Below are 27590 nucleotides of genomic sequence, written 5' to 3'. Positions count from 1 at the left end.
CCCGGTCCGCCAAAGCAGACCGCATGAACTTAATCACTGTGTCACCAGGCCTGCCCCGTTCTCTTTATAGGTTTTATGTATGAAAACTAAAAACCACATTAAATAGATAGGGACAGTACACTTTATAATTCTTGTCAAGATGGCATTTGTTAATTTCCAAGACACTTCTTTTTAAATTGAGGTCATAATAGTTTTTAACATTGTAAAATTTCAGTTGTATGTTATTTTTTCTCTGTCATTGTGTAAATGAGCCCTTTCACCCTCTGTGCCCACCTCCTAACCCCTTTCGCCTCTGGTAACCACTCAACTGTGCTTTTTGTCCGTGTGTTAGTTTATCCTCCACATGTGAGTGAAATCATATGGTGTTTGTCTTTGTCTGGCTTATTTCGCTTAACACAATACCCTCAAGGTCTATCCATGTTGTGAATGGGATGATTTTGTCTTTTTTTATGTCTGAGTAGTATTCCATTGTATATATATATACCACATTTTCTTTATCCAATCATCAGTTGATGGGCACTTGGGTTACTTTCACTTCTTGGCTATAGTGAATAATGCCGCGATGAATGTAGGGGTGCATAAGTCTCTCTGAATTGTTGATTTCAAGTTCTTTGGATAGATACCCAGTAATGGGATAAATGGGTTGTATGGTATTTCTATTTTTTTGTTGAGAAATCTCCATACTGTTTTCCATAGTGGCTGCACCAGTTTGCATTCGCTCTAGCAGTATATGAGGTCCCTTTTCTCTACAACCTCTCCAACATTTGTTATTTTTGGTCTTGGTGATTATAGCCATTGTAACAGGTGTAGGGGATACCTTAGTGTAGTTTTAATTTGCATTTCCCTGATGATTAGTGATATTGAAGTTCTTTTCATGTGCCTATTGGCCATCTGTATATCTTCTTTGGAAAAATATCTGTTCATATCCTCTGCCCATTTTTTGATCAGGTTGTTTTTTTTTTGTTGTTCAGTTGTGTGAGTTCTTTATATATTTTGGAGATTAACACCTTGTCGGATATATGATTTGCAAATATTTTCTCCCAGTTGTTGGGTTGTATTTTTTTGGTGAGGAATACTGGCCCTTAGCTAACATCTGTGCCAGTCTTCCCCTACTATGTATATGGGACACCACCTCAGCATGGCTTGATGAGTGCGTAGGTGTGTCGGTTCATACCTGAGATCTGAACCCACGAACCCCAGGCTCCAAAGCAGAGCATGCGAACTTAACCACTGCATCACGGGACGGCCTCTAGTGGGTTGTCTTTTTGTTTTGTTCTTGGTTTCCGTTGCCTTGCAGAAGCTCTTTCATCTGATGAAGTCCCACTACTTGTTTATTTTTTCATTTGTTTCCCTTGTTCGAGTAGACATGGTATTTGAAAAGATCCTTCTATGACCAGTGTCAAAGAGTGTACTGCCTGTATTTTCTTCTAGGGCTTTTATGGTTTTCAGGTCTTATATTCAAGTCTTTGATCCATTTCGAGTTAATTTTTCTCTTTGGTGTAAGATGATGGTCTACTTTCACTCTTTTGCGTGTGGCTGTCCGTTTTCCCAGCACCATGTATGGAAGAGACCTTCCTTTCTCCACTGTATTTTCTTAGCTCCTTTGTCAAAGATTGGCTGTCTGTAGATGTGTGGTTTTTATTTCTGGGCTTTCAGTTCTGTTCCATTGATCCATGTGCCTGTTTTTGTACCAGTATCATGTTGTTTTGATTACTATCACTTTGTGGTATGTTTTGAGTCAGGGATTGTGGTGCCTCCAGCTTTGTTCTTTTTTCTCAGGATTGCTTTAGCTATTTGAGGTCATTTGTTGCTCCATATAAGATTTAGGATTCTTTGTTCTATTCTGTGAAGAATGTCATTGGGATTCTGATTGGGATTGCATTGAATCTGTAGATTGCTTTAGGTAGTATGGACATTTTAACTATGTTTATTCTTCCAATACATGTGCATGGGCTATCTTTCCCTTTCTTTATGGCATCATCGATTCCTTTCAATAATGTCTTATAGTTTTCATTGTATAGGTGTTTCACCTCTGTGGTTAAGTTTATTCCTAGATATTTTATTATTTTTGTTGCGATTGTAAATGGGATTGTACTCTTGAGTTCTCTTTCTGGTAGTTCATTATTAGAGTATAGAAATGCAACTGATTTTTGTAAGTTGATTTTGTACCCTGCAACTTTGCTGTAGTTGTTGATTACTTCTAATAGTTTACTGATGGATTCTTTAGGGTTTTCTGTATATAAAAATCATGTCATCAGCAAACAGCGAGTTTTTCACTTCTTCCTAGCCTATTTGGATGCCTTTTATTTCTTTTTCTTGCCTAGTTGGTCTGGCCAAAACCTCCAGTACTATGTTGAACAGGAGTGGTGAGAGTGGGCACCCTTGTCTTGTTCCTGTTCTCAGAGGTATGGCTTTCAGTTTTTCCTCATTGAGTATGATGTTGCCTGTGGGTTTGTCATATATGGCCTGTATTATGTTGAGGTGCTTTCCTTCTATAGCCACCTTATTGAGAGTTTTTATCATAAATGGCTTTTGGATCTTGTCGCATGCTTTCTCTGCATCTATTGAGATGATCGTGTGGTTTTTATTCCTCATTTTGTTAATGTGGTATATCACCTTGATTGATTTGCAGATGTTGAACCATTCCTGTGTCCCTGGATCGCATCCCACTTGATCGTGGTGTTTGATCTTTTTAACATATTGTTGTATTTGATTTGCCAATATTTTGTTGAGGATTTTTGCATCTATGTTCATCAGCAATATTGGCCTGTAATTTTCCTTCTTTGTTTTGTCCTTATCTGGTTTTGGTACCAGGGTAATGTTAGTCTCATAGAATGAGTTAGGAAGCATTCTATCTTCTTCAACTTTTTGGAATAGTTTGAGAAGAATAGTTATTAAATCGTCTTTGAATGTTTGGTAGAATTCTCCAGGGAAGCTATCTGGTCCTAGACTTTGTTTTTTGGAGGTTTTTGATTATTGTTTCAATCTCTTTACTTGTGATTGTTCTTTTCTGATTCTCTGTTTCTTCTTGATTCAGTTTTGGGTGGTTTTATGAGTCTAAGAATTTATCCATTTCTTCTATGTTATCCAATTTGTTGACATATAGTTTTTCGTAGTATTCTGTTATAATCCTTTGTATTTCTGTGGTATCCATTGTAATGTCTCCTCTTGAAGTTCTAATTTTATTTATTTGAGCCTTTTCTCTTTTTTTCTTAGTGAGTCTGGCTAAGGGTTTGTCAATTTATTTATCTTCTCTAAGAACTATCCCTAAGTTTTAGTGATCTTTCTATTGTTTTTTTAGTCTCTACTTCATTTATTTCTGCTCTGATGTTTATTATTTCCCTCCTTCCGCTGACTTTGGGCTTTGTGTATTCTTCTTTGTCTTGTCCTGTTAGATGTTGATTAAGATTACTTATTTGAGGGGCTGGCCCCGTGTCCGAGCGGTTAAGTTCACGCGCTACGCTGCAGGCGGCCCAGTGTTTTGTTGGTTCGAATCCTGGGCGCGGACATGGCACTGCTCATCAAACCACGGTGAGGCAGCGTCCCACATGCCACAACTAGAAGGACCCACAAAGAAGAATATCCAACTGTGTACCGGGGGGCTTTGGAGAGAAAAAGAAAAAAAATAAAATCTTTAAAAAAAATTACTTATTTGAGATTTTTCTTTTTTACTGATGTAGGCCTGTATTGCTATGAATTTCCCTCCTAGAACCGCTTTTGCTGCATCCCGTAAGAGTTGATATGTTGTGTTTTCATTTTCATTTGTCTCCAGGGTATTTTTTGATTTCTCCTTTGATTTCCTCATTGATCCAGTGATTGTTCAGTAACATCTTGTTTAGTCTCCACATATTTGCAACTTTCCTAGCCTTTTTCTTGTAGTTGATATGTAGTGTCATAGTATTATGCTCAGAAAAGATGCTTGATATCGTTTCAGTCTTCTTAAATTTCTTGAGGCTTGCCTTGTTCCCAACATATGATCTGTCTTTGAGAAGGTTTCATGTGCACTTGGGAAGAATGTGTATTTGGCTATTTTTGGATAGGATAGTCTATATATATGTATTAAGTCCATCTCCTCACATGTTTCATGTAAATCCAGTATTTCCTTGTTGACTTTCTGTCTCACTGATCTATCCATTGATGTAAGTAGGGTGTTGAGGGCTTCTACTGTTAATATGTTGCTGTTAATTTCTCCTTTTAGGTCTGTTAGTAGTTGCTTTGTGTACTTTGGTGTTCCTCTGTTAGGTGCATATATATTTATAAGGGTTATGTCCTCTTGGAGGAATGTCCCTTTTATCATTATATACTGCCCCTTTTTGTCTCTCACTGAATTTTTTTTATCTTGAAGTCTGCTTTGTCTGATATAAGTATGACAACACTTACTTTCTTTTGCTTGCTGTTAGCTTGGAGTATCATCTTCCATCCCTTCACTTTGAGCCTTTGTATGTCTTTAGATCTGAGATCTGTTTCTTGGAAGCAGCGTGTTGTTGCATCCTTGTTTTTATCCATCCAGCCACTTTGTAGTCTTTTGATTGGAGAATTCAATCCATTTACATTTACAGCAATTACTGTGATATGAGGGATTAATACTGACTTTTTATGTATTGTTTTCCAGTTCTGTATTTCCGTTATTTCTCTTCCCTTGTATTTCTGACTGTGATTTCAGTTTGGTGGTTTTCTCTTCAGTTATGATTTGTGTGTCTACTCCAAATTTTTATGCTTTTTTTTTTTTCAGTGAGGAAGATTGGCCCTCAGTTAACATGTATTGCCAATCTTCCTCTTTTTCTTTTTAAAATTTTTTTCCTAAGTGCCCCGGTTCATAGTTGTATATCCTAGTTGTAGGTCCTTCTGGTTCTTCTGTGTAGGACGCTGCCTCATCATGGCTTGACGAGTGGTCCTAGGTCCATGCCCAGGATCCAAACTAGTGAACCCTGGGCCAGTGAAGCGAGGTGCATGAACTTAACCACTACACCACTGGGCCGGCCCCGCTCTGATTCTTTGTTTTCTGTTCACCATGAGATTTGCATAAAAGATCTCATAAACGAGATAGTCCATTTTCTGGAAGCCTCTTATCTCCATTAGCCTAAGGAGGTTCCATTCCTTTCATCTTCTCTTTCTGAGTTATTTTTCTCACAAATTGTTCTTTTCTGTGTTGTGACTAAATTGAAGAGTTTATAATTATTTTTGATATTTTTCTTCCCTTTGTCTTTTATGTTATAGTGGTCTATGACTGACCTGTTCTGATATAGAGCTGTGATTTTCTGCTCTCTCTATGTATCTATTTCCTTGCTTAAGATTATGTAAGCCTTTGCCTTTTTTTTTTTTTTTTTTACCAGTAGGAGGGTTTCCTTCATCATTTCCTGTAAAAGTAGGTCTGGTGGGATGAAGTCCCTCAGCTTTTGTTTATCTGGGAAAGCTTTTATTTATCCATCATATCTGAAGGATAGTTCTGTTGGATAGAGTATTCTTGGCTGAAAGTTTTTGTCTTTCAGTATTTTGAATATATCATTCCAGTCTCTCCTGGCCTGTAAGGTTTCTGCAGAGAAATCCACTGTAGTCCTGAGGGGTTCCTTTGTGGGTTATTTTCTTCTGCCTTGCTGCCCTTAATATTTTTTCTTTCTCATTGACTTTTGCCAGTTTTGATAGTATATGCCTTGGAGGTCTTTTGCATTGATGTAATTAGGAGTTCTATTTTCATGTACTTGTAAGTCCAGTTGCTTCCCCAGGTTTGGGAAGTTCTCAGCTATTATTTCTTCGAATAAGCTCTCTGCTCCTTTCTCCCTCTCTTCTCCCACTGCAATACCAATAATTCTTGTGTTGCTTTTCCTAATTGAGTTGGATATTTCTCAAAGAACTTCTTCATTTTTTAAAAATCTTAGTTGTTTGTCCTCCTCCACCTGAAGCATTTCTTATTTCTATTGTCTGAATCACTAATTCTGTCCTCTGTAACATCAGGTTTATTTTTTATGGTTTCTAGATTATTTTTTTGTCTCATTGATTGTGTTCTTCATATCCAGAATTTCTGTTTGGGTTTTTTTGATAGCTTCAACCTCTTTGGTGAAGTATTCCTTCTGCTCATTAATTTTATTCCTGAGCTCATTGAACTGTCTTTCTGAGTTTTCTTGTAATCTGTTGAGTTTCTTTATGATAACTATTTTGAATTCTCTGTCATTTAGATTGTAAATATCTAATTGTAAATATTATCTAATTGTAAATATTGTGTGTTCAGGATTGGTTTCTGGAAGGTTGTCATTTTCCTTCTGCTCTGAAGTGTTAATGTATTTCTTTATGGTGTTTCATGAAGTAATCCTTTGCTGCTGCATTTGTGGTAGTATCAGGTCTCAGGTTCCACCTTCCACTGCTAGAGGGCAGGCAGGAGCTGTGTTTTCTGATCTGGCCCTGTCTGCTTGGAGTTGTGCTTGTAGGGCTACTCGAAATTTGCCCTTGCTGGCTGCAGCCACTCTGCAGGTTGCCCTCAGTTACTCTGCAAGGTGTCCTCAGGTGGGCAGGACCTCTGCTTTGGGTGAGCAGGCCAGGTACTGTAGGCGGGGCCTCTGTATTTGACAGGGGCCCAGCTGGACTGCTGCACCCTATGCAGGAGGCGCACCTACGTCGGGGCTGAGCTACCACTTGGTCGATCCTTTGGGCTGCTGTGTTCCGCATCTGGGTGCGCCTTAGTGGGTGGGGCACCTTCTTTCCTGTGCTGCAGTAAGGGTGGGGGACACCCTCGCAGAGGCTGAGCCATCAGTCTGTGGATCCCTTAAGCTGCTGTGTCCGCATGTCAGGCATTGTCTGAGTGGGCGGGGTACCTTGTCTGTGCTGCACTAGCAGGGAGGGGTGCCCATGTAGTGGCTGAGCCACTGCCACTCAGTGTATAGTGTTCCTTTGGATGGGGCTGCTGCAGCACATTGGGTGCTCCTATGGGCTGGGCTGCAACCCTGAAAGCATTTGGGCAGGATGGGCTGTCCCCACCTCCTCTTACAGTGATGCATGGCTGCTATGTGAGGAAGCATGAAGCGGTTTGCTGCTGCCTGGGAGGGGGCAGCGTCCGTCTACTTAGTTAGTTCCACTGCCTCCTTGGGATCCAGTCCGCCCACCTTAAGATGTATAGCTGCATGGATCTCACAGGAGTCCTGTTGTGCTGTGCAGGGAATCCTCTGCTGGTTAATGAATGTCCATTTAGTTGTAACTTAAAGGGGAGAGACCAAGGGAACAACTCACTCCTCCATGATGTTGTTGTCACTCCTCTAATGTTGATATTTTGACCTCTTGAGAGTCATGAATCACGAGTGGTTTTGTTTTTCTTTTTTTTGCTGAGGAAGATTTGTCCTGAGCTAATATCTGTGCCAGTCTGCCTCTGTTGTGTATGTGAGTTGCCACCACAGTATGGCCACTGCCATGTGGTGTAGGTCTGTGCCTGGGAACCAAACTCAGGCCACTGAAGTGGAATGCCCTGAACTTAACCACTAGGCCATGGGGCTGTCTTCCACCATGAGTGTTTTTAATGGCATCTAGAATGGTGAATCCTTTCCAGAAGGTTTTCAATTTACTTTGTGCAGATCTTTCAGAAGAATGAGTATCTGTGGAAGCTATAGCCTTATGAAATGTATTTTGTAAGCAATAAGACTTGAAATTCAAAATTACTTCTTGATCCATAGGCTATAGAATGGATGTTTTGGGGGGGCATGTAAACAACAGTAATCACATTGTACATCTCCACCAGAGCTCCTGGGTGATCAAGTGCAGTGTTAATAAGCAGTAATATTTTGAAAGGAATCTTTTTTTTCTGAGCAGTAGGTCTCAACAGTAGACGTGAAGTATTCAGTAAACTGTGTTGTAATCAGATGTGCCTTCATTTAGGCTCTGTTGCTCCATTTATTGAACATAGGCAGAGTAGGTTTAGCATAATTCTTTAGGGTCCTGGGATTTTCAGAATGGTAAATGAGCATTGGCTTCAACTTAAAGTCACCTGCTGCATTAGCCCCTAAGAGGGGAATCAGCCTGTCCTTTGAAGCTTTGAAGGTTTGAAGCTAGACACTGACTTCTCTGTAGCTGGGAAAGTCTTCTGTTGGCATCTTCTTCCAATAGAAGGCTGTTTTGTCTACGTTAAAAATCTATTATTTAGTGTAGCTACCTCCAGTAATTACCTTAGCTGGATCTTCTGGATAACTTGCTGCAGCTTCTACAGCAGCACTTGCTGCTTCACCTTGCACTCCTTTTTTTTTTTTTAAAGATTGGCACCTGAGCTAACAACTGTTGCCAATCTTCTTTTTTTTTTTCCTGCTTTTTCTCCCCAAGTCCACCCAGTACATAGTTGTATATTTTAGTTGTGGGTCCTTCTAGTTGTGGCATGTGGGACGCTGCCTCAACGTGGCCTGATGAGCGGTGCCATGTCCCCACCCAGGATCCAAACCAGCGAAACCCTGGGCTGCCGAAGTGGACCGTGCAAACTTCACTCGGCCACAGGACCAGCCCCAACACCTTGCACTCTTATGTTATTGAGACAGCTGGTTTCCTTAAACCTCATGAACCAACTTCTGTTAGCTTTTAACTTTTCTTCTGTAGCTTTTTTACCTGTCTCAGCCTTCACAGAATTGAAGAGAGTTAGGGCCTTGCTGTGGATTAGGCTTTGGTTTAAGGGAATGTTGTGGCTGGTTTGATCTTCTATCCAGACCACTAAAACTTTCTCCATGTCAGCAGTAAGGCTGTTTCACTTTCTTAAATAATTGTTGTGTCCACTGGAATAGCACTTTTGATTCCCTCCAAGAACTTTTCCTTTGCCATCACAACTGGGTTAACTGATGGAAGAGGCCTAGCTTTTGTCCTGTAATGGCTGTTGACATACCTTCCTTACTAAGCTTAATCATTTCCAGCTTTTGATTTAAAGTGAGAGACGTGTGACTCTTCCTTTCACTTGAACACTTAGAAGACATGTTAGGGTTATTAATTGGCCTAATTTCAATATTATCATGTCTCGGGGAATAGAGTGGCCTGAGGAGGGGGAGGAAGGAAGATGGGGGAGGGACTTGTCGGTGGAGCAGTCAGAACACTCGCAACATTATCAATTTAGTTTATTGTCTTTTTGGGCATGGTTCATGGTGCCCCAAAACAATTACAATAGTAATATCAATGATGACTCATGACAGATCACCATAACAAATAATAATGAAAAAGTTTGAGATATAGTGAAATTACCAAAACGCGACACAGAGACATGAAGTGAGCAAATGCTGTTGGGTAAATGGCGCTGATAGGCTTGCTCCATGGAGGGTTGCCACAAACCTTCAATTTGTGTAAAATGGCAATATCTGTGCACAATAAAATGAGGTATGCCTGTAGATCTCATTGAGTATCAATCACCTGAGCCCTGAGTAGAAGTAAGCGACATAAGTAGTTATTTATGTAATTTCTGGAAAGATTAAGCCCGTTATTCAGGAACTCTTGGAACTCAGGAAATAGGGACCCACATACAAGAGTGTTGTGTACCAGTGGTTTTCATCTACCAATTTCTCATATTTTCTCTTCTTGCAAATCAAATGTTACTAAAAGGTTGAATTAAAATGAGGACTGAGAATTGACAATTAGGTTAGTCATGTGGACATCATTCATAACCTTGAGAAGAGGAGTTTTGATGGAATGGTGGGATGAAAGTATGATTGAAGAGGGTTGAAGAGGATGAGAGGAGAGGAATTGGAGACAGTAAGAACGTAAAAGAGCCTAACCAGAGAATGAGGAGGCAGCTGTTAGGGGAAGTATGGTCCAAAGAAGTTTTTGTTGTTCATTTCTTTGTTTTTCAGGTTATTTTTTGAGGCCAGAGAAATAATGATATGTTTGTACATTGATAGTGAAAGTCTAGTAAAGACTAAAAAGTTGATGTAGGAGAAAGAAGAGAGAAATAGAGGAGCAGTATCCTTCGAAATAGGGAAGGAAGCATGGTATCTAGTGCCCAAGTTGAGGGATTGGCTTTAAGAACAGTCAAGGGTAGTTCACCTGTGTTGCAGATGGGAAGGCAGGTTGTGTGAGTACAAATGACTGTAGGAGAGTCTGTAGAAATTTCTTTTCATTACTTGCATTTTTTCTAAAGGTGAAATAGGGAGCAAGGTCATGAGCTGAGAAGAGGGGGTGGTGTTGAGGGTTTCAGTTGAAAGAAGATGTTAATCATCTAAAAGCGCGGGAGAGTGATTGGCCCAAGGATGTCTGTAAGTTTCTGGCAGCAATGTGGAACTACTTGGGGTTATAGCCAATTTTTCTTGAGTTAATGTATCTATAAAAGTGAATTTCATCAGTAGGGTCATGTTTTGCTGAGTGGTTTTCTCTAAGAAATACTTTCATAATTCCATTCTAAAGTGACAATGTTTGTTTTTGTTCTTCAGGTGGTATCGGGCCCCTGAGTTATTATTTGGAGCTAGAATGTATGGTGTAGGTGTGGACATGTGGGCTGTTGGCTGTATATTAGCAGAGTTGCTTCTAAGGGTAAGTCTTGAATTGCTGTACACACTTCAATATTGTTACAGGTCTTTGTTCTTAAAATTTGTGTAAGAATCATCTTCCCAGAGAGAATTCCCAGAGAGGAGCACCATCCTTACAACAAAAAGCCAAGAAACAGCCCAGTTAAACAAACAAAACATTTCCCCCAATGCAACCTTTTTATTAATGCTAATGTGAGATGAGAAAACCTCCCATTTAGGACAGTAAATGTTTTATTGTAGATCATTGCTATGTCCTGAAATATAACTATAATAAAGGATTCATTGGGTTGTAATATGGTAATATCTCTACAATAACTAAAGATGTTAGGATGAACTTCTGTATTCCTGGGACTTTTTTGTTTGGGACTCTTTAAAAGTACACTTTAAGAGATGTTGTAATACCAACCACTGCAACTGCAACTCTCTATAACTTTAAACCTCGAGTGAGAGGATCTTTTTAGTTCCCTTCAAGCAGGGCAGATATGGTGGTCCTATAGCATTTCTCTAAGACTGTCTTCAGTAAAACATCCTCTCTCTGCCCTCACTGGAGAGAAAGTTGCTGACTTGGAAACTTTTCTTTAGCTATGAAGTTTATTTTAGCCCTTCTGAACAATGAAGGCAAAGGAATATTGGGGAAATTTTCTGAATCTGAGTTTTTCTCCCAACGTTCCAGATTCTAGCTCCTACTCTCCCTCTCCTCAAGCCTATGTGTTTAAAGAAATGTGAACCCAAGACACAAAAATACAGCTATTTATTTCCTTGAACACAGAACATAGCTTCTGTACACCAGAGAGAAAATTACCTTCTTAAATGTCTTTTTTAGTTCAGTGTAAGTTCTGTACATCATTTTGAGAAGCTTATCCCTCCAGGCGCTTGCAGAAGAAACCCTAACAATTTGGCTTGAAAATGATATAATAATCCCTGTGCTAGTAATGGTCCCTGTGAATCAGCTGGCATGACAACTCTGCTACTCAGAAGAACACAAAGTTTACCAGAAGTTTACATTTGAGAATCTATCAACTCCCAAAAGCACAGTCCATTCATGACCAAGAAAAGAACCCAAAATCCCAAATCCCCTAATGTTATGACTGATCACTCCATTGAGAAGGTGAGTGGAGAGAGAGAGCAGGTGAGAAAAGATGGGTAAGAAATCGTGGACCTGGTTGAAATCTTAGAGTCTTGTTAGCCACTGGCATTCTTGCTGGAATATTATTAAGGTTATGAAGAAATTGACAGGCAGCCCTAACGGGTGAAGACTTGTTACCGTTTTGCCATATTTTTTGTCCTGCACAATTGAAGAAAAATATTTCCTGTTTTAAACTGTCCCTGTGCTTATTTGAAAAGATGATGCATGGAAATGCTGTCCACACAGTTCTGAATCTGTGGTGAGATCTTGCAGTCCAAACAGATAATGATCGAAAGCAGGCTAGGTCAGAAAATTTGCTAGTATAAGCATTCAACCTTTTTAAAAGTGTTGTTTTTCTTTTATGTAAATTGTATAAAAGTAGGTTTAAAAACTACTTAAACTAGAAAACAGAGGTGCAACAATAAGTAAGCCTATATGGAACCAAAGTAATCAATATTTTTAAAATCACTTTTAAAGCAAATTGATCTGCCTTCTGAACATCCACTGTTATTGTTAAATGAAAAGGAATCTAGAATATTTATACTAATGAGTACTTAGGTTCAGTACTATGTCATTAAATAGCACGAATGTACTTTTTAATTTATGATCTGTTTATGTTCTTGTTTCTTAGTCATGATTTGAGGCAGATAGTGATTAATAGACTATCTAAACTTGTATATTACCTACTGAGCAACTGCCTTTATCTGGTTTAGACAGTTTCAAAGATAACCTTTTAGTCTGTAAACAAGAAGTCCATAGTTTGGGAAGACATTTTATGCCTTGCAGTAAGGTGACTGGACATCCTTCAGACCTGCATCGGAGCCTTCTCTAGAGATGATGCGGAGATGCAAAGGTTTGATTAACCAGCACCTGCCTGCCTTCCTCGTACTGCATTCAGCTGATCCAGAGCTAATGGCTTGGCATATGACTGAACTTCAGCTCTCTGTCATTCCAATACTTAAGTTTGGCTCTATCAGCTCAGAACAGAGCTTCCATCAGTTGTTTTTGCATAGACTTTTGGATGCGCAGGAGTGCTAGAGGCTAGAGTGTTCCAGTTATTCAAGAAGTATATTGTTGATTATGCTAATTGCATAAGAAATATCTGCTGATTTTCTGATATTTGGTTTGTGATCCCTGCCTCCCTGTAAAGACATGAGAAAGGAAAAATAAATTTCTACAATATCAATTTTTTTTTAAAGATGAATCTCAACACAATTTAAAAAGAGATTTCATGAGTGGAGCCCTAGTGAAAAGAACCAGAGAGAAGTCCCTCTTGGGTTCCTTTATTTTAGTACTGTTGAACTCAGTACCTCTCTTCCGTTTAGGATTATTTGGATTCTTTTTCCTAAAACTAAAAAGTTTTCATTCATATGCTTAGTCACAATAGTGTATTGGTGAAATTCCAATATCCTCCAAGAAGTTATTACAGAGCAAGAAAAAGAAAATAATGAGAAGCACAAGCTCTTCCTCTGGTAAGGTTTGTGTTTGCAATAATATCTGGATCTTACTTAAGTCTTGTACAGTTGTGTTAACTAAATACGGATGGCCCACTAACCCATATTCTGTATTTAACAAATGAAAATCTGTAAGACCATTGGCTGTTAAGAATGAGAGTGTAGAAGAGCTGCCTGCCATATGAGCTTATACATATTCCTAACTTTAGCCGTTCACATTACTAAGTGAAAATTAGAAATAGTTATCAATCCCTAGAAAAAAAAACAATTGTCTGTCTTGGGTTACATGCTGAACCCAGTACCTGTTCATACATGACTGGATTTCTTAGTCAATATTGTATTGATGCTTAATACAAAGAAGACATTTCAAATAAAGCGATAATTATATCTCAAGGATTTTAAAGATGGCAGGGAAAAAAATCTGCCCCCTCAGAAATCATCTCTAAAAGAAACAAACACAAGTGCCATCTTTGAAACTAGGAGATGCCTAGAATACTATGCCGGAAGATAGGAAGCCAGAATGAAGATGGCTAAAAGCCTGCAGGAAAGGATGCCAACTAGAGGCAAATGTGGTTTGGCACACAGAGTCCTGGAGTTGTTTAGTAATGAGAAGTACCTGTGATCATTGATGACGATAATGAGGTGGAGGACTAAAAACAGAAGGGTTGGTTGAAAAATCTGTATATGGAGCAATTAATACCAAGGTTCCACACACAGCCACATCACTTCCTTCCCCCAACCATGCTTCTCTCTAGCTTATCCCTCCACCAGAGAAAGGTGTATTCTCCAAAGAAGTTCAAGCAGGAATCTCCAGAAATGGCCATCCTTAGATACAATGGAGGGTGGGGGTGAGTGCCAGAGTGAAAACGTGCTGATTACGTAAAAGTCTGCACACTGAACAGTAAAATCTTCAACTTATTTTCCTGCTCAGCTCCCAGAACCTTGGTAGCCAGTGTAATAGCTCATTTTAACCCAGGTGAAAGATTAGAGTAGCCTTCACTGGAAGGACTGAATTTTCCCAGAGAACAGACCCACAGATAACTGGCATTAAACTCCCTGCCCAAACTTTCCAGAGTAAAGCCCATGAGTTGACAAGCTCTCTTCATAGATATAATGGTTTTAATCAGCTTTTTAAATACCTTTCCCTGAAATAGGAATGGTTAGCCAATGATCTGCAGACAGTTATCAAGGATCTTCAGATATTTAATGAATGCTTCCAACATGTAAGGATCACCAGAGAATTGACAGGCATCGTCAATCATATATTTGATGAAAATGTCCAATATGAAAGACAGACTGAAACAAACTGAAAAAGACACTTGGAAAAAATAGAAACTATGAGGTAGCAGAAGAAAATCCACCCCCTCCCCGAGTCTTCAGAGAACTAAGAGAATATCCTGCATCTGTGAAACAAGAACACAATGCTCTTTTACTAAAGGAACAATCAAAGAAACAGGGATACTTGAAAGTTTTCAAATAGGATAACTTAAAAGCAAGCAAAAACAGTGGAAGGGTTGGAAAAGTAAGCTAAAGACCTCTTTCGTTAAATAGAATCAAAACATAAAGAGATGGACTGTGGTAGAGAAAAGAAAAGAAAATTAGCAGATTAATCCTAGAATACAGCAAAAAGAGAATAAAGAAAATAGAGTAGGAAATTCTCAAGAAAATATCCTGATGTTGATGGATGTGAATAGATTCAAAGTGCCAGAAAATCCGATACAGTGAATGAAAGAAGACTCATGCCAAGGCACATTGTGAAATTTCAGAGTAATTTCAGGGGATAAAAAAAAGATTTTATTTCCTCAGAGAGGAAAAACATAGAAACCTCACATAGATTCCAAAATAAAGAATTAGGGAAAAGAATGGCATCACACTTCTCAACAGCAACATTGAACCTAGAAAACAATAGAACGCATTGTGAGGGGAAATGATTTTCAACCTAGAATTCTGTGCCCATTCATATTTTCAATTAGCTGTGAGAATAAATACAATTTATTACCCCAAAATTTTACATCCAATTCCTTTCTTAGGAAGTTATTGGAAGATGAACTCTACTGTAACATGAGAGTAAATTAAGAGAGAGACGTGGGATCCAGGGAACATGAAATTCAACATAGAAAAGAGGCTAACAGAATTCACATTTAATAGTGAAGGAGGGGCCGGCCCCATGGCCAAGTGCTTAAGTTCATGCACTCTGCTTTGGCAGCCCAGAGTTTCGAGGGTTCGGATCCTGGGCGCAGACATGGCACTGCTCATCAGGCCATGCTGAGGTGGCGTCCCGCATAGCACAACCAGAGGCACTCACAACTAGAATATACAACTATGTACTGGGGGGTTTGGGGAGAAGAAGAAGGAGTGGGGGGGAAAGAAGATTGGCAACAGTTGTTAGCTCAGGTGCCAATCTTTAAAAAAAAAAAAAATAGTGAAGGAATGTTCTGAGAAAACAGGTATATATCAGGGCTAGAGAGCAGCTAGTTCAGATTGTAGCAGGTTGGGTGAGGACTCCAGCAGGCGAGGTCTCTAGGAAAACAATGAAACTGATGGGTTTTGATAGATTTGATCATGTAGAAAATGATATTGAATGACTGGAATCTTAGCCTTAGGTAGAAACTAAGTTACCAAAGGGGGCCAGTGGGAGGAGCTGAGGGAGGAGGGCTAGGAAATCATTCCCTCTAGGAAAAGCAAATTACTGCAAAAGAAGGGAAACTTAATATCAGATCTGCACTGAACAAAAATTACATAGTTATAAATGAGAGAGGGGTGATGGGTCAAAGGACCAATTTTTATCATGAGTCTATTCAGTGTTTGATCAGTGTGTTTATTAATTTCATACAAATAAAACACTTTTTAAAAGCTTAAGTTCTAGTTCCAAAGTAGGTCTTCCTTTAGGGGAAAAAAATGTTTTTAGTATTTAGTATTTTCAAACATGCAAAAGCAGAGAGAGTAATAAACTCAGCCTCTGTGTACCCACCAACCAGCTTCAACAGTTTTTAACACCTGGCCAACCTTACTTTCTCAATATTTTCCCACACCATGTTATTTTGGCACAAATCTCAGATAGAATTTTATTCATATGTTGCTATTTCTTTAAAACATAAGGATTTTTACTTATTTATTTATTTTTATTTTGCTGAGGAAGACTAGCCCTCAGCTAACATCTGTGGCCAATCTTCCTCTTGTTTTGCTTGAGGAAGATTAGCCCTGAACTAACATCTTTGCCAGTCTTCCTCCACTTTATATGTGGGTTGCTGCCACAGCATGGCTCATGAGTGGTATAGGTCCATGCCTGGGATCTGAACCTGCAAACCTAGGGGCTGCCAAAGTGAAATGTGCTGAACTTAACCACTAGGCCACAAGGCCAGCCCCTAGGATTTTTTTCTTTTTATCATAACTGCAGTACCATTATCATCTGAAAAAAATGAAGAGTAAATCCTTTATAATGTTAAATACCCAGTCTGTTTTCAGATTTCCCCAATTTTTCTCATAAATATCTTTTATTGTTGGTTTATTCAAATTGGGATCCATAGTTCACACATTAGGCAACACATTTTAATATAAATTTTTTACATCAGACCAAAACACTCATCCTTAAAATCTGATTAAATTTGCAAGCTTGCCTGCAAGGCTAAAGTTATAATGGTGAGTGTCCCTCTTTTCAGACCTCCTAGTACAGTTTACATTGGTGGTCTGCAAAGGAGGAGATAATCCGTTGAGGTATAAGGAGAAAATGTGAGCATGTCTAAAAATATTTGTGAAATGCTAGTTAATATCCCTTCTAGTTTCTATTTTTTGGTGCACATTTGATATACATAATAGCACAGTGTTATAAATATGTGATTTATGTAAGGGTTATATTGTCTAGATCCAATCAGAAAATAGAAACCACACATTAATTTGAAGTGGGAAGTTTAATATAAAGATTATTTACTATGACAGGAGATTGGAATAGTGAGGGTTTGACTAATAAAAAGTAAAGAGAACTCTAAAGAATATAGGAATAGCAGATGTGAGGAGCAGCCACCCTTTTCCTCTAGGACTGAGACACAGAACCCAAGGAAGATGACCCCCAGGCCTGAGATCTGGATCTTGTTGAAGAGGGTACAGTGTGGCTCACTGGGTGGCAGAGAAGTTGCTGTGGAACTGTGCTAGTGGAACTTGCTGGAAATCTCTCTGGAACGTATTGGAAATCTGTCCTCTTGGGTGCTGAGGAAAGTTGTTCAGGGGAAGCGTTTCTTTGGAGGCACTCTGCTTTGTAGAGTCTTGAGGGGGTTCTAGAGGGAAGCTGCTGGCCTCTGTGCACAGCTGGAGCTGGACACTGGAGAAACTGCCCACTTGGCAGCAAGCTGGTGTCAGGGAAGCTGCGTACTGCGAGAGTCTGCTTGGGCAAGCAAACTGGAAGCGGAAAGCAAAACTCTTCTTGCTGTAATGTCTCTCCAGCATCCCCTACTGATAAAGCTTCAGTTGGCAAAGGAAAAGTTTTTGAAAGGGTCCATTTTCACAGAAGCAGCAAAAAGGGTGAATTTGGAATAAATTGATACCTGGCAGAGTTTGATGCTTTTTTTGCTGGTAGAGGTTCACAGTAATAAAAATGTTGGAGACCTGGTACTTAATCTCATGTCTTCCCAGCAAGCCTGTAAACCTTTTCAGGGCCTTTAACAGTGCCGAATACCTCTGTTATTCACAGAGTAAACTGTTTTTATTTTTTATGTATTTATGTAGGTGTCTGAGAATGAATTGGAAAATAATGTCTATGTATAGCAAGGATTTTGATAATTTCTTATCAGCTTACTAATTTTTAACTTGTAATTATTTATCCTCTTTTAAAGTTTGCCAGTATACCTCTTCAGAGAAAGAATTTGCCAAGAAATTAAGTAAGATTGGAATATAGATGTGATCTCTTGCCTTCTAGCCTTTACACCTGCCTTTTTGCTAGAATAGTTTTCTTGTTCCATCTTAGACTTTTCCTCTAACCAACTCTTCTTCACCCATCGACTTTCGCTGCCACTTCCTCTAGGAAGCCTTCCCTGACCTGCCTAGTGCGGGGTAGGTGCTGTTCCTATGTGGGCTAGGATCCCATGCTCTCGCTGAACATATCATTGTAAATGCCCCTTTACCTGTATCACCATTGTTCGCCACATCTACCCCAGGGGAGACGGGACTGTTTTGTTCCCTCATGTAAATGCCGAGGTTTTAGCACAGTGCCTGTTACATGGTACCTGTTTTGGAGTGAATGAAATGGGCCGTGTGGTGCTGTTGATTTGGTTAGCAATGCCAGGATCTAATGCCACATCCAGCATACCTCAGACTGCATTTTAATTTTTGTTACAGTTTAGTTTTTCTTATTAAGTTTATAGTATTATTTATTTAATAGCTATCACAAGCCACCTTGAAATATCTGCCTCTTGCTTTTTTTCAGGTTCCTTTTTTGCCAGGAGATTCAGACCTTGATCAACTAACAAGAATATTTGAAACTTTGGGCACACCAACTGAGGAACAGTGGCCTGTAAGCCTTCATAGATTTTCTTTAAAATTCAGTTAGGATTCTTTATCGTGCTGTCACATGAATATTACTTAAAGAAATGTGTTCATTGTCTTAATTTACTAGTAATGTATACTCATTGCAAAATATATACAAGGTAAAAAGTTAAACTTGTGATACACCATCCAGCCTCCTATATACATTAGCCTTTCCCCTGTCCCAGTGATTCCCATCCCAGGCTTAATCACTGTGTATTTGGTGTAAGGTGTTGCTGTGAAGATACACAAACACATACATACAGAGTTGCATTTTCTGTCCTTTGTTCTTTAACAAAAATGGGATCACACCATATAGTTCTTTTTGCAACCAACTTGCTCTTTTTACTTAATATTTGTTACTGACCTTTTCAACAGCTGCATAATAGGTCATTTTATGGCTATTTCTTGCTTATCAACATCTTCTTTATGGATTTAGGTATATTTATAGAATTTTCACTAACACAATTAAGATGTTTCATGTTAATGTTACACAGTTAAGATGTATTATGATTATTTTTAACCCATGACATTGTCTACAAAAAAGAAATATTAAGTCTGTGGTAAAATTTACAATTTAAGTTGCTAAATTTTATATATTACAGTTCAGTAAAATATTCTCACTTGTTCATTCTTAAATTAAAATTGTAGACTTTTTGATTTTGCTTCTTATTTTAACCCCATCTCCTGGGTAATAAATAAATACTAGAAAAGAGAAATTTTAATCAGATTCTACCTTCTGGTTAAAACTGTAATGAAATTATCTGAAGCTGAAATTAAGTCTAAGGAGTTTCTTTTGTGCTCTTGTTTCCTCAACTTTCTCATTGAAAGTTTGCTGTACGTTCTAAATGTAAAACATGCCCTAATAGCTGTCATTTGTTAAACACTTACTATATGCCATTAATGATAGGCTTAATAAATTACATTATATGTAATTCTCCCAACAATCCTATTAAGTAGGTATGATGATTCGCATTTTGCAGATGAGATGACTGAGGCTCAGTGAGGTTAATTTACCCAAGGCCACCCAGTGTCAGAGCTAGGACTGCAGTATGGGTCTGTCTGACTTCAGAACAATGTTTCTGATATTTATTCTGTAATTTTCTCTTTGACAAGATTTTCTAAATATTAGTTGTTTACTGATGTTTCCTTTGAATTTTTTAAAATCAGACTTCTTATTGTGAGATTATTGTAGATTTATCTGCAATCGCAATAAGTAATAGAGGTATCCCTTGTACCCTTTGCCCAGCTTCCCGCAGTGGTAACATCTTGCAAAATTAGTACAATATCATAATCAGGGTGTTGACATTGACACGGTGAACATACAGGACATCACCACAAAGATCCCTCATGTTGCCCTTTTCTAGCCATACCCACTTTCTTTCCACTCCCACTTCCTCCCTAACCCCTTGCAGTCACTAATCTGTTCTCCGCTTCTATAACTTTGTCATTTCAAGAACCTTATAAGTGGAATCATATAATATGTAACCTTTCAGGATTGACTTTTTTCACCTTCAGCATCATTCTCTGGAGATTCATCTAGGTTGTTGTATGTATCAATAATTCATTCCTTTTTGTTGCTGACTGAAATGAATGGACCACAGTTTGTTTAACCATTCACTGATTGAAGGACATCTGCGTTGTTTCCAGTTTGCAGCTGTTACAAATAAAACTTATGTAAACTTTCATCTACAGGATTTTGTGTAAGATTAAGTCTTTATTTGTCATATGGTAGTTGCATGTTTAGTTTTAGGAACTGCTAAACTGTTTCCTAGAGCGGCTGTACCATTTTACATTCTCACCAGCAATATATGAGTAATCCATTTTCTCTGCTCCAGCATTTGGTGATGTCACCTTTTTATTTTAGACGTTCCAATGGGTGTTTAGCAGTAGCTCGTTGTGATTTTAATTTTTACTTCCCTAATGACTGATGCTGTTGATCTTTTCATGTGCTCATTTGCCATCTCTATATCTTTAATGAAATGTCTTTTCGTGTATTTTCCCCATTTCTTAATTGGATTGTTTGGTTTTTGGCTGAGTGTTGAGAGCACTTCATGTATTGTAGATACTAGTTCTTTGTTGTATGCTACTGTGCGGTTTGCAAATACTTTCTGTCACACTGTAGTTTATCCTTTCATCCTCTTCACAGAGTCTTCCCAGAATTAAAGTTTTTAATTTTGATCAAGTCTGTTTTATCAACTTTTTCCTTTTATAAGTCATGCTTTCGGTGTCAAAGAATTCTTTCCCTAACCCAAAGATTTTCTTGATGATTTTCTTGTGTTTTTTTCCCTAGAAATTTCATACTTTTACGTTTAAGTCTGTGATCCTTTTTGAGTTAATTTTTGTTTGAGGTGTGAGACTTAGGTCAAGGGTGATTTTTTTTGCCTGTATATGTCCAGTTACTCCAGCACCACTTGTTGAAAAGACTCTCTTTCCATTGAATTGCTTTGTACCTTTGTCAAAAATCAGTTGGGCATATTTGTGTGGGTCTATTTCTAGGTTCTCTCTTGTGTCCCATTAATCTGTATCTGTCCCTCCGCCAATACCACAGTCTTAATTCAAGTAGCTACATATTAAGTTTTGAAATCAGATAGGCTGATTCCTTCCCCTTTTCTACTTTTTCAAAGTTATTTTAGCTCCTTTGCCTTTTCATATAAAGTTTAGAATAATGTATCTATATAATAATTTTGCCAGAATTTTGGTAAGAATTGCATTAAACCTGTATATCAATTTGAGTAGAATTGACATCTTATGACATTGCATCTTTCAATCCGTGAACGTGATAAGTCTCGCCATTTATTTAGAGCATTGATTTATTTCACTGGTGTTGTGTAGCTTTCAGTATATGCATCCTACAAATGTTTTTGTTAGATTTTCAACTATTTCGTTCTTCTTTTTGAGTGATTCCACATGGCATTATTTTTAATTTCAGTGTCCACATGTTCATTGATAGTATATAGAACTGCAATTGATTTTTTCTACTCACTAGTTCTAGGAATTTTTAAGTAGATTTCTTGGGATTTTCTATGTAGATCATCATGTCAGCCATATGACAGTTTTATTTCTTTATTTGAGATCTAGATCCCTTTCAATCCTTTACTTAAGTTTGAATTATAAAAATATTTTTTACAGGACATGTGTAGTCTTCCAGATTTCGTGACATTCAAGAGTTTCCCTAGAATCCCACTGCAGCACATCTTCATTGCAGCAGGAGACGACTTGCTAGATCTCATACAAGGCTTATTCTTATTTAACCCGTGTACTCGAATTACAGCCACACAGGTATTGCAGCGTATCTTTTTATATTAGGAAATATGAGGATAATCTTAACTGTAGCATTGATAAAAATAAAAATAGAATTTCATAAGATTTTGTAACATTCTTGAAACACTGGGAAGATGTGTTTTTGTTTTGTTTTAAGGAATAACAAATTTTATATTTTTCTAAGCTATAAGCACTGTTCAGACTGGTATTAAATTGCATCATGCACACACAACTACAGGAGAGTTTATTCTTGCTTAGGAACATATAAATATATATCTATTTTGTAATTGGTTTTCAAGTAGTTTACTTAGGAAAAAATAAGGTTTTTGTATTTGTTAAGATACTGGTATATTTCAATTAAACTCTTATGTATTAATTTAAATCTTGTGCCAAGCTTAATGCCAAAAGCGTTTTGTTTTTTTCTGCCATAAAATGCAATCCAGATATGCCTGCTGGTCATTGTTACAGTCAAAAAGTGATAGTGGGGAGAAAATGTTATAGTCCAATACAATTGTGTGTTTATAAGAGATTGAAAGCTATTCTAAATAGAACAAACACTGAAACTGACAGTTGTTTAAGCGAAGTAAGAATCAAACTCAAGAAAAATTTAGAAGACCCAGAATATCTGCTCTTATAAAAGAAAGGGGAAAGGTTATCTTACACAAAAATATAAAACCCACAGATTTCTTTTTTTTTTTGGTAGGGAAGATTGGCCCTGAGCTAACATCTGTGCTAGTCCTCCTCTATTTTATGTGGTCTGCCACCACAGTGTGGCTTGATGAGTGGTGCTGTATCTGTGCCGGGGATCTGAACCTGTGAACCCTGGGCGACCGAAGCGGAACGTGTGAACTTAACCATTACACCACTGGGCCAGCCCCAAGACCCATAGATTTGGAAAAAAAAAAATTTCTTTGTTTTAAAAACAAGCCCACGGGCCAGCCCGGTGGTGTAGTGGTTAAGTTCGTGCACTTCACTTTGGCGGCCTGGGGTTCGTGGGTTCGGATCCCAGGTGCAGACCTTACACACCACTCAAAAGCCATGCTGTGGTGGTGACCCATATACAAAATAGAGGAAGACTGGCACAGTTGTTAGCTCAGTGACAGTCTTCCTCAAGCAAAAAGAGGAAGATTGGCAACAAATGTTAGCTCAGGGCCAATCTTCCTCACCAAAAAAATAAAAATATAAAAAATTTTAAAACACACAAACAAAAAAGGGTAGAGTCACAAACGCTTAAAATTGAGGCAGAGAAATGCAGAGTACAATACAGTACAATAATTTGGCTTCATACAGGAAGAGACTGATTGAAATGAAATGTCACCAAGTCTTCATATCTAACAAAACACGTTAATGCACAATACATCAAGGATACAAAATGGATTCTTTTTCACTTAAGTTTATTACAGACTACCAAATCATTGTTTAATGCATTTTCTACTATAAACTTTCTCTTTTTAGCAGTACATGCTACATTAATACCTACATCTAGATATTTTACCATTAGAGTTACTCTTCTAATTTCAAACAAGTAACTCATTGTTACCTTTTCACCTATACGTATACACACATTATCTCCATCATAAGAAACTTGAGACCAAATCAAATTATCTAGAAAATTTTCATTAATAGTAAAACTCAAAACATGCAAAAAAAATTCCAGTTGTGAAACTTATTTGTGTTGTATTTGATATAATGAATTTTTAAAAATGGGATTGGCTCATGGCTATCTCAAAATTGAAATGAGATCTTCTTCCTTTCTTAGATCTCTGTATAGCTTAGAATTAGCTTAATTTACTTATGGAACTGCTTTGATTTGGAAGTAATACGTTAGAAATGCACTTCTTTTGAAGTAAGGAATCTTTAAATCATTACTGCAAATAATACGATGTTAGGGGGGAACTGCTTGAAAAGTTTATATGGACTTCTTTTTGTTCCTAAGAGGATTATCTGAAAGGACATTTCTTAAATTATCGTGGCTATTAAATAGTACTATGATGCCAATAAAGTATGAACTTGACAAATTTGTCATTTAGAATAAAATTATTTTTGTTGGAATTTTGGACAGAAGAAAATATGGTATTAGGAACATTGGACTGATAGTAAATAGAAATAACCTTGGGCAAGTCCTTCTATGTAAAATTTCTATTGATTTGTACTGGATTGTTGAATTGAAATCCATTGTTTCCAACTTATTGCATCTTTTTAAAAGCTTTATTTTTAAGAATTTATATTTACATGATTTGGAATTTGAATACATATAGAGGTTGTGACACATAATCTTGGAAGTTCTTTTTAAGCAACTTTCTCTCTTTGTGTTTTGAACTATAGAGCCCATAATGTGTAGAGAGCTGAATATATAATACCTTACTAAGGATATTTCATATTTAGTACAGTCTATTTTATTGTGGAAAAATTAAAAAGTGTCTTTTTCTTTTTCTTATGGAAATGGAATTATCAGCCAATCTTAGGCTGCTAGATGTTTATTTGTAGTAATTTGCATATCCAAATATTTGAAATTAATTTTGTTTTGGGAGAGTGGTAGTCACATAGTAGTTTTAATGCTGCCAACAATTTTGGAGGTTAGATTTTCTTAAACACAGTTCAGATACTCTTTCCTTTCTTTGGTATCTTCTCTTTTAAAAGGCCTTGAAAACTAAGTATTTCAGTAATCGGCCAGGGCCAACACCTGGATGTCAGCTGCCAAGACCAAACTGTCCAGTGGAAACTTTAAAGGAGCAGCCAAATCCAGCTGTGGCAACAAAACGGAAGAGAACAGAAGCCTTGGAACAAGGTAAAACTCTCATTTTCGTAAGAAATGAATTCAGAAAACTCCAAATAGCTAATGCATAGCTAGTGACTGAGGGGCAGCTAAGAAATGGAGATTTTGAGCTATTTACTGTTTGTAAATTTAGATTATATAAAGTAGATAGAATGTGGTATTTTAGCTATATTTGCTTCCATTGAGAATACTTAGATCATGCTCTTTAAAAGGACATGGGCACTTTTGAGTATACCTCAGAGTTAGGAAAACTATCAGTGTGTACCTAGTCTCTTTATAAATTCCTACTGGTACACTGAATGCTTAATGTTTAACAAGTGCTACTGGAAAATCAAAGCAGGTGAAATAAATGTAGTTGGAATGCAATGACTGGTCAAGCTTGCCATAAGATCGAATGTAAACCACCTCATTTTTTTTTTTTTTCTTCACCTAGGAGGATTACCCAAGAAACTAATTTTTTAGTTACAGAGAACACTGGACAGTATCTTACTACTGAAGGAAATAGTCAAAAAGGCAAATATTGGAAAAATAGTAAACATTAAGTAAATGCTGTAGAAGGAATTTGTAAATATTCTACACATGTAAAATATGTAAACTGGGTTATTTTTATTAAATGTATTTTAAAACAAACTTAATTCTGATTTTTCTGATTACAGTGCAAAAGATAAGTTTAGTTCTCTGAAATGTAGAATTGAAAATGTGTTAAGGAGACCTTAATAAAAATAATTATCAGTTATTCTGATGATCTGGCCCATATAGCATCACAAATTTGTAGTAGTGGGGGTAGTATTTAAAAAATAGAAAAACAGTAGTAGTAAGGTAGCAAATATCTACTACCGAGACTTAACAAATGTTAATATACTAAATAGGAAAAGCAGAAAAAAGCATTCCAGATAAAACTGACGTCCCTTTAATACATCATTCTATCCTATTTCTTCCTTTTCTCCCTCCCCAGAGGGGATTGAATGACTCTCAGGAAATGAGTGTGTCCTTCCATGATTTTATACTGCTATTTTGTAAGAATGCATGCAGTAATGTACAGCATTGTTTGGGGTCTCATCTCATAATGCAAGTTTTTTTTGTACTCAATACTTAATTCCTTCCATGTTAATACATATAAATTTAGTGTATTTAACTGTCATATAATACCTTATGTACGCAACATTACTTACCCATGCTCTATTTATGGACTGTGTTATGCTCCTTTGCTGCATAAAAATTACCATAAATATAGCAGCATAAAGTAACACAAATTTGTTAGCCCACATTTCTGTCAGTCAGATACCTGGCATGGCTCAAAATGTTTTCTGCATGGGCCAAAACCACGCTGGCAGGCAGACTAGGCTCGTGTCCGAGGCTCTAGGGAAGAATCCGCTTCCAAGCTCATCCAGGTCATGCGGTTTAATGCACATGCCTCCTGTCCTTGCCAACTGTCAGCAGGGGCCCCTCTCATTTTCTTAGGGCAGTCCACATGCCTTGTCACATGGCACTCTACCTCTACAAGCCAGCTATAGTTTGTCAAATCACCCATGTGCTTTGAATCTGTCTGGCTGCCTCATCTGCTACCAAGAGAGAAAACTGCCTTTTTTATTTTTTTGAGGAAGATTAGCCCTGAGCTAACTGCTGCCAATCTTCCTCTTTTCACTGAGGAAGACTGGCCCTGAGCCAGCATCCATGCCCATCTTCCTCTACTTTATGTGGGACGCCTGCCACAGCATGGCATGCCAAGCGGTGCCATGTCAGCACCCGGGATCGGAACTGGCGAACCCTGGGCCGCTGAAGCAGAATGTGTGCACCTAACCATTGCACCGCTGGGCTAGCCCCTGCTTTTTTTAAGAAAAAGGCTCACTTGATTGGGCTATCTGTATATTAAAAGTCAACTCACTTGGGATTTTAATTACATCTTAAAAATTCCTTCATAGCAGTACCTAGATTAGTGGTTAAATAATCAGGATGGAATTTTTGAGAGGGCTGTCTTTAGAATTCTGCCACATGGACATTTAGGTTATTTTCAGTTTTACATTAAAAGAAATGGAATGTTTATATACATATGCAAGCATTTCTCTAATGTACATACTTAGAATTGTAATTGTAAGGTCATAAAGTATGCATTTTCAATTAGTATTGATATTGCCGTTATCTCCAAAGTAGTTGTATCAATTCACACTCCCAGTTCAGTAGTTCTTAAAAATGAAGAAGCCCCTTACCTTACACCATATACAAAAATTAACTCAAAGACCTAAACCTAAGACCTAAAACTATAAAAACTCTTAGAAGAAAACACAGGGGAAATGCTTCAGGACGTTAGATTTGGTAAGGACTTCCTGGATATGGCCCCAAAAGCACAGGCAACAAAAGTAAAAAACAGACAAACTGGGTTACATCAAAATTTAAAACTTCACTGCATCAAAGGACATAATCAACAGAATGAAGAAAAGACAACCTATGGAATGGAAAACAATATTTGAAATCATATCAAGGAGTCAATATGCAGAATATATACAGAACTCTTAGAGCTCAACAATAAAAAAAAAATCTGACTTAAAAAAGGGCAAAGGACTTGAATAGACATTTCACCAAAGATGATATAGAAATGGCCAATAAGCATATGAAAAGGTGCTCAACATCACTAATTATTAGGGAAATGCAAGCCAAAACCACGAGATATCACCTCATACCTATTAGGATGGCTACTATCAAAAAAACTCCAGAAAATAACAAGTGTTGTTGAGGGTGTACAGAAATCAGGACGCTTGTACACTGTTGGTGGGAATGCAAAATGTTGCAGCTGCAAAGGGAGACTGTGGCATTTCCTCAAACAATTAAAAATGGAATCACCGTATGACCCAGCAATTTCACTTCTGAGTGTATACCCCCAAAAACTGAATGCAGGATCTCAAATATATATATTCATCAACGCTGAAGTATCTGTTTGACCTTATCATCTCTAGCACTCACGTAATTTTTGTGATCTTTGCTAATTTGATATC

At 37.7% G+C, this 27590-nt stretch overlaps 1 protein-coding gene across 3 annotated transcripts in view; it reads left to right on the top strand.

The window, feature by feature from the left end:
- CDK7 (cyclin dependent kinase 7) overlaps positions 1-25230 on the top strand; it is a 39562-nt gene extending 14332 nt beyond the window's left edge. For all 3 annotated transcript variants that reach the window (XM_070246799.1, XM_001491054.7, XM_023625588.2), the window contains 5 exons: positions 10371-10470; positions 18463-18549; positions 21693-21842; positions 24465-24612; positions 25034-25230. In XM_070246799.1, the coding sequence (XP_070102900.1) occupies positions 10371-10470; positions 18463-18549; positions 21693-21842; positions 24465-24612; positions 25034-25062 (514 nt within the window). In that variant the 3' untranslated portion in view covers positions 25063-25230. The remainder of the gene's footprint in view (positions 1-10370; positions 10471-18462; positions 18550-21692; positions 21843-24464; positions 24613-25033) is intronic.
- The last annotated feature ends 2360 nt before the right edge of the window (positions 25231-27590 follow it).

The sequence above is a fragment of the Equus caballus genome, chromosome 21, assembly GCF_041296265.1.
Source record: "Equus caballus isolate H_3958 breed thoroughbred chromosome 21, TB-T2T, whole genome shotgun sequence".
Taxonomy (NCBI): Eukaryota; Metazoa; Chordata; class Mammalia; order Perissodactyla; family Equidae; genus Equus; species Equus caballus.
This window is presented reverse-complemented; position numbering and strand designations above follow the sequence as displayed.